The sequence below is a fragment of the Artemia franciscana genome, chromosome 5, assembly GCF_032884065.1.
Source record: "Artemia franciscana chromosome 5, ASM3288406v1, whole genome shotgun sequence".
Taxonomy (NCBI): domain Eukaryota; kingdom Metazoa; phylum Arthropoda; class Branchiopoda; order Anostraca; family Artemiidae; genus Artemia; species Artemia franciscana.
In genome coordinates, this window is record NC_088867.1 from 32,422,361 (window position 1) to 32,428,360 (window position 6,000).

Below are 6,000 nucleotides of genomic sequence, written 5' to 3' on the forward strand. Positions count from 1 at the left end.
GCCAAAATACTGCCTTCTTGAGGGTAGTAAAATTAACTTTAACAAAAACATTTATTATTGACGTCTTTTCTGGAAGGGGTGTGACGGCGTTATTTTATAAATTGCATAATTTTTAGAATGAAGATATATATATATATATATATATATATATATATATATATATATATATATATATATATATATATATATATATATATATATAAAGATTCAATCAATTGCTGTAACATTAAAAATCAGCAGAAATAACTAAGATCACTTGATGGACTTGGTTTGCTGATCGCTATTGTACTGTTCGGTTTTTTTTTTTTTTTTTTTTTTTTTTTTTTTAAGTCACTAATATTCTCTATGACGTTTGACAGGACAAAAAGGCTGACCTAATCATTAACGCTTATGTGGATACAATTGCTGAAAAACTACTGAAAATTCTTCATATTGAGCCAATTGAATATACGTCCAATCTCGATCCGAGCCAAGGTAAAGAGTCGCATGAATGGACAATCAATTCCCAAATACTCAAAGATCTAGAAACTACCCTGAAGAGGAAAAGACGGCCGAAGAGACTTCCAGCCCGATATAGGGATGCATTTATTAGTTTGGATTTCGAAGTTGAAGAAGATTTATTGTGCGATAAAAAGAAGAGACAAGGAAACAGTGTGAAAATGCGACGAACAAAAAAAATTAAAGTTATTTCCGAATCTCCAAAAAATGGACAGGTATGTGCTGGGGAAATTACAGTAAAAGTGTCAGGCAGTGTTTCCAAAATTAAGATGGAACAAGAGATCTCTTCTATATTGCCTAGTCCTCATACGGTATCTATCCCAAAGCCTAAAAAACCTACAGTAAAGGACGAAATTAAAAATGAAAATTATCTTGATAAGAAAGATATAAAGACTGAGGTAAATTAATAAATATTCTTCTGTTTTGGAGTTGAATTTAGGCTCTACTCTCAAAATTCCAATTATTTTATTTGATCTGTTTGTAAATACATTTCAAAAATTTTTGATTTTTTCGTTTAAAATTTTTTATTATGCTTATAGCTTGTTAGAGTTAGTTATTTTGATGAAACCGGTCACCGCTCAGTGTTGTACTGTATAAGTAATCTATCAGATTATTAGATATTAGTGGGCTATCAGCAGGATTACTACGTGAACAAAATTGATTGTCTTGTAGTTTGTATGTATCTTATTGATTGCAGTGATTCTTTTAACTACATTTCTTCTGTTATGACATTTTGTAGTACTTCTAATCCATAACATAAAGTAATATTTGCTTCCATTGAATTAAATAAAGGCTTAAAAAAAAATGAAAGGAGGAGATGACAACTTTTGCTATAAATTATTGTTACCCTTTAAAAATATTTTGTATATTTCACTGTCAGTTTCTAGCTAATGAGTCGCAGTGGAAATTATTTACAAATCGGGCCAACATACTGACTTGTTAAACTGCATTAGTTTTGAATGCTTAGAGTTAAGTGATATTTCTGAACAGTTTAACCTGGTCAAAGTGGGTTCTCATTTTCACAATTTCAACTATATTTACTTCGAAATCCTTATTCTGTAACTTTTTAAATTGGTGTCACTCTCATTCGAGTGCCAGGCTTTCGTTATTACTAGAAGTGGATTGTCGTTTCTATTTAGACTTGATGGCTAATATTCAGTCTCATATCTAAACATACCTTCTTTTTCCACTAGAGTAGAACGAGTTGGCCAGAATCTACACTCACTCGAGTGGCTTGACAAGGCTAGACTTGTGAAGGATCATGGTTCAGATGTATCGAAGCGTTTATTAAGTTGGGAAAATTGAGTGGATCAAAAAGCCAGGAGGTCTTCTAGTGGGGTAAATATTGTGGGGAGTCTCGCACATATTTCGTTTTGAAATTCCTGCGATTCTTTTTTATAAAGTTTACGCTTGATGGAATGCTCCCCTCTCCTGCATTACTTTGCTAGGCAACTATTACTACAAACTCACCGCAGAGATTGATCCTGACACTGGCAATGAGGTAAAACTCCTCCAACGCATTCTGTTCAAACCTTTGTCTATAGTGCTTCCCAAGAAATCTTTAGTGATCACCAGTCTTTTTATAATCCCGTCCCAGCATGGTAGAAATGTATCGATGCGTCTATCAAGGGGGAAAATTTGTATGAATCAAAAAGCCAGTAGGTCTTTTAGAAGGAAGGGGGTGGGCAAAATCTGTGGAAATATGTCAAATATGCATTGTCTTGAAGAATTCGTCCTGTTCCTGTAAAATTCTTTTTACAAGAGTTAATACTTAATAGGCAGCTCCTCTATTCTGCATTACTTATCTAGGCTACTGTTACTAAAAACTCGTCGCAGCATTGAGTCACCTGATGACATAATGGTGAACACTTCCTGCGGTGCATTGTGTTAAACCTTCTGTGTTTAATCGCGCTTCCCAAGAAATTTTCAGTGATATTAAGTTGTTTTTATAACCCCAGCATGGTAAAGCATGCACCTTTTTGTTGCTACATGTGAGCTATTTAGTAGAATTGCTATTTGAAAATAGTTCGTCTCCAAACGGAAGATTGTAGCATCAGCTGCCAACTTTTGGCTGTTGGGATCTAGACTATCTCAAGATAGTCAAGACTATCTGCTGAATTAACAGTGAATAAATTTGTATCTTGTTAGGATGCCTAACACAGGGTAGGAGCATGGAATTTTGAAATCCAAACTTGCACTAGCAAATAAACGGTCGTTTGGGTTTAGATGATTTAAGAAGTGAAATTCTATAGCAATGGTAAACAACTTAAATGATTTGCTAGAAGCTTAGTTATTTTTACAGTAAAGCATTTGAATGTAGGATATTACTAATCTTTGAACTTCGTGTAGAGCTTTAATATTTCATAAACTTTTTTCCTTGTTTTTAACGAAATTCCCAGTTCCCTCGTTTGTACAAAAAGTTGATAATAAAGTCTTTTTTTTTAACTTAGTAATGTTTTGGGGCAGTGTTGGGAATATCAAAATCAATGTTTCTGATAAGTTAAAGATAGCCTACATATAATTAATTTCTTTATAAAAGAAAATTCCTGCAGCTTCCTTTTCGTATTGGGCCTTTTGAAACGGCGGATGCGTAACCGAATTCCAATATTACTATAGGGTTGTCATAAGCTAAAATAGGAAAGGAACTGGAAAATTTTCGCTGCTTTGGGAAACTTTCTTGTAAAGAATATTTTTTTTTTTAGCACCTGGAACGTAGTTGGATTTCATCAGGCATTTTACTAACCAAGCCATTGATTGGATTCTCCTCAGTATGATGCTTTCAAAAAGGGAGGAGCCTTTGTTATTAGACTTATTTACCAATTCGACATTTTATTTTTAAAAAACAAATGCTATGAGGGGAAAGTGATGTCAAGATAAGAAATAACTTATAATTAATCAATTTGACAATAAAAAGGGGATTTTTAGATTTGGCATTCAAGAAAGACTCGATTCAGATATTAAAATTATGTCAAAGGGAACTGGCCAAAAGAATTTAATGTAATCTTAATCTTATTACTGTTTTGCTTTTGCTAAATTTTAGAACTTTCATTTCTATATGGTTATTTTAACCATCTGTAACTTTAAAAATTTATTTTTTTACAGTGAGCTCTTATTTTCAACCCTTGAATCATGAGTTCATTTTTTTTATTTGGTTCGTTTTAATGGCAAAGTCTAATTTTCATTTTTACCATAATTGGTTACTCCTAAAGAGAACACCAAATGAAGTTTGATTATTTAGAACCTTGTTAGTTAACATTAGGACCACTTACGCAGTTGGTTTGTTTTAGTACTAATTCGTAGAACTTCTGTAAAAAAAAAAAAAATCTTTTTTTCTTGCTATTGAAATATATCTTTGACTTAACAAACTCTCCTAGAATTGTCATTTTGGTTATTCACTCCCATCTCCTCCCTCTGCTTCAGTTTTGAATGTCCTCTCATGGCTTCCATGCCCTTCTGCAGTCTCCACCCATGCTTCTTCCGTAAGGAATACATCCTCCTGGATTAGGTTACTCGGAACATTTGTGATCGTTGGAACCAAAGGCTATTCATACAACTGGCTGTTAGTATTCGCACTTACAATTTCTTTTAACAAATTTTGAATCATTTGTCTGAGGATAGTTCGTAGTGAAAACGAACGCCTTTCGAGAACTATTTATCCAAGAGAGTGGTTTCCGATCTGAAATGGGATATTTATTTACAACTGACCGTGAAATATTGTATATGTTAAGAATTTCAGTCCTTGTAGATTTAGTTTTTAAACCATTTGTATAATGTAGATTGAGTTCTTATTTTTGTAAATTTTATATTTCTCTTCATTTCTCATTAAAAACTGTTTGGTTCTTTTTTTTTACTCGAATTATTGTATCCTTTATTATTTTGAGTAGGGTTAATTTGTCTATGCTAGAGTCACACGGAAATGTGTCATTTAAGCAGAATGTAAATACTTCTGTGCAGCCGGCAGGGCAGTGGAAGCAGATAAGAAAGTGAACCGATCAATTTGTGTTATCATTTCTACTTTCTATGCATCTTTTGTTATTTGGTTTTTATTTTGGGGGGGAGGGTCGTGTTTTGACATTTTCATGATTTTTCTTACAGTTTCTGAAGTTTTTCCTAATACCTTTCCATTTTATTTCCCCGGACTCAAAGTTCTCCTGTGCATGTTCCTGCTCAGAAGTTCATCTGTTCTTCGTAATTAGTTTGTTTCATTTCTTCACTTCCAAATATGTTTTACAAAATTAAGCTTTTGTTGCCAATTTTGTTTTGTCACGCCTTTAAGGTTTGAAAACACATTTTTCTTATTAGTGAATGAGGCTGGCTATTCTTCAGTTTTCGTTCTTCTTTTAGATAGTATTGTTGTTCAGTTTAAAGCACTAGAGGTTGCCACAGTTAGGACAAATTAGGACAGGACCCTTGGTGGCATGTTCTCTCTTCACCAGAGTCCATATTATATAATGTATAAGTCCATATTAGTTCTATACGTCCAATACAATTCAATTGATCAGTACAATAAATTTACATCAAATACCCATTTTTCAGCTGCCAGTAAGTATATTTTGGATTTAGATAAAGTTTCTAAACGAGATAGTAGCTTTTCTGTGCCTCAGCTAAATTTATCTATAGGAAGAAGAGGTCTGAAAATTGTGTACAACTTTGGTTTTTGTAGTCTTTGTTTGGTTAAGAAATTACAGCCTCGTTCATAGCAGAAATCTTTAGTGTCTTCATGAATGGACTTTATAATTAACTTTAGATGGGCAAGGAAATAAAATTTCTTGGATGATTGTTTTTCCAAACTTGAACGCCCTCCATTCTTTTAGGCCATTTAATTAAAAAGACAATTTTTTCAACTGAAAGTAAGAGCACATTTCGATTACTATTGGTCTGACTCGCTCCTTACTTCGTTACCACGAACTGTTAGGAAATTTCGCACTTGCACCAATATTTTTGGTTCTGTTTGAAGAATTACTGACCAGTTTTACGAATATCCATAACGAGTTTGAATCAGAGATGGGTTAGTTCCTCTGTCCCTCTTGATTCAAATACTGTTGTTAAACTAATCAACTGCTGGGTTTTATTTATAATATCCTGTCAGTGCATTTTTGCCATTTAATTCCCCATTCCTCCAATGTCTTCTCATTTTAAACATTTTTTTTTTTTTGCAAATCGCGTGAAAACCAAAGAGACAAAATTTAATCATGTGCGCGATAGCAGGTGCAATCTAGTAAGATTTTTTTCAAAATCTGATACCCCGTAATTAATGCCCCTCGTCGGATCTTCAACCCTTTTATTAAGGAGGCAATACTTCATTTTATTGCTGAAAATGATTGTATCACTAAAGCTCACTTGCTCTCACCCTCAAATCTACCTGAACATTGCTCTCCTAAAATAAAAAAAGACGGCACACTTGTTGAACCCCGAGAACTTTGCCCGTCTCCTCGCACTTCTAATGACGTCAGTAAATGCTGATGATATACTTAACATCAATCAACTTTTGAACGATTTTCT

The 6,000-nt window shown here is 33.5% G+C and overlaps 1 protein-coding gene across 1 annotated transcript in view; it reads left to right on the top strand.

Moving 5' to 3' along the window:
- LOC136027284 (NAD-dependent protein deacetylase Sirt6-like) overlaps positions 1-4,348 on the top strand; it is a 39,031-nt gene extending 34,683 nt beyond the window's left edge. The window contains exon 7 of the mRNA XM_065704375.1: positions 360-4,348. Coding sequence (XP_065560447.1) covers positions 360-905 — 546 coding nt within the window. The 3' untranslated portion in view covers positions 906-4,348. The remainder of the gene's footprint in view (positions 1-359) is intronic.
- Positions 4,349-6,000: the final 1,652 nt, after the last annotated feature.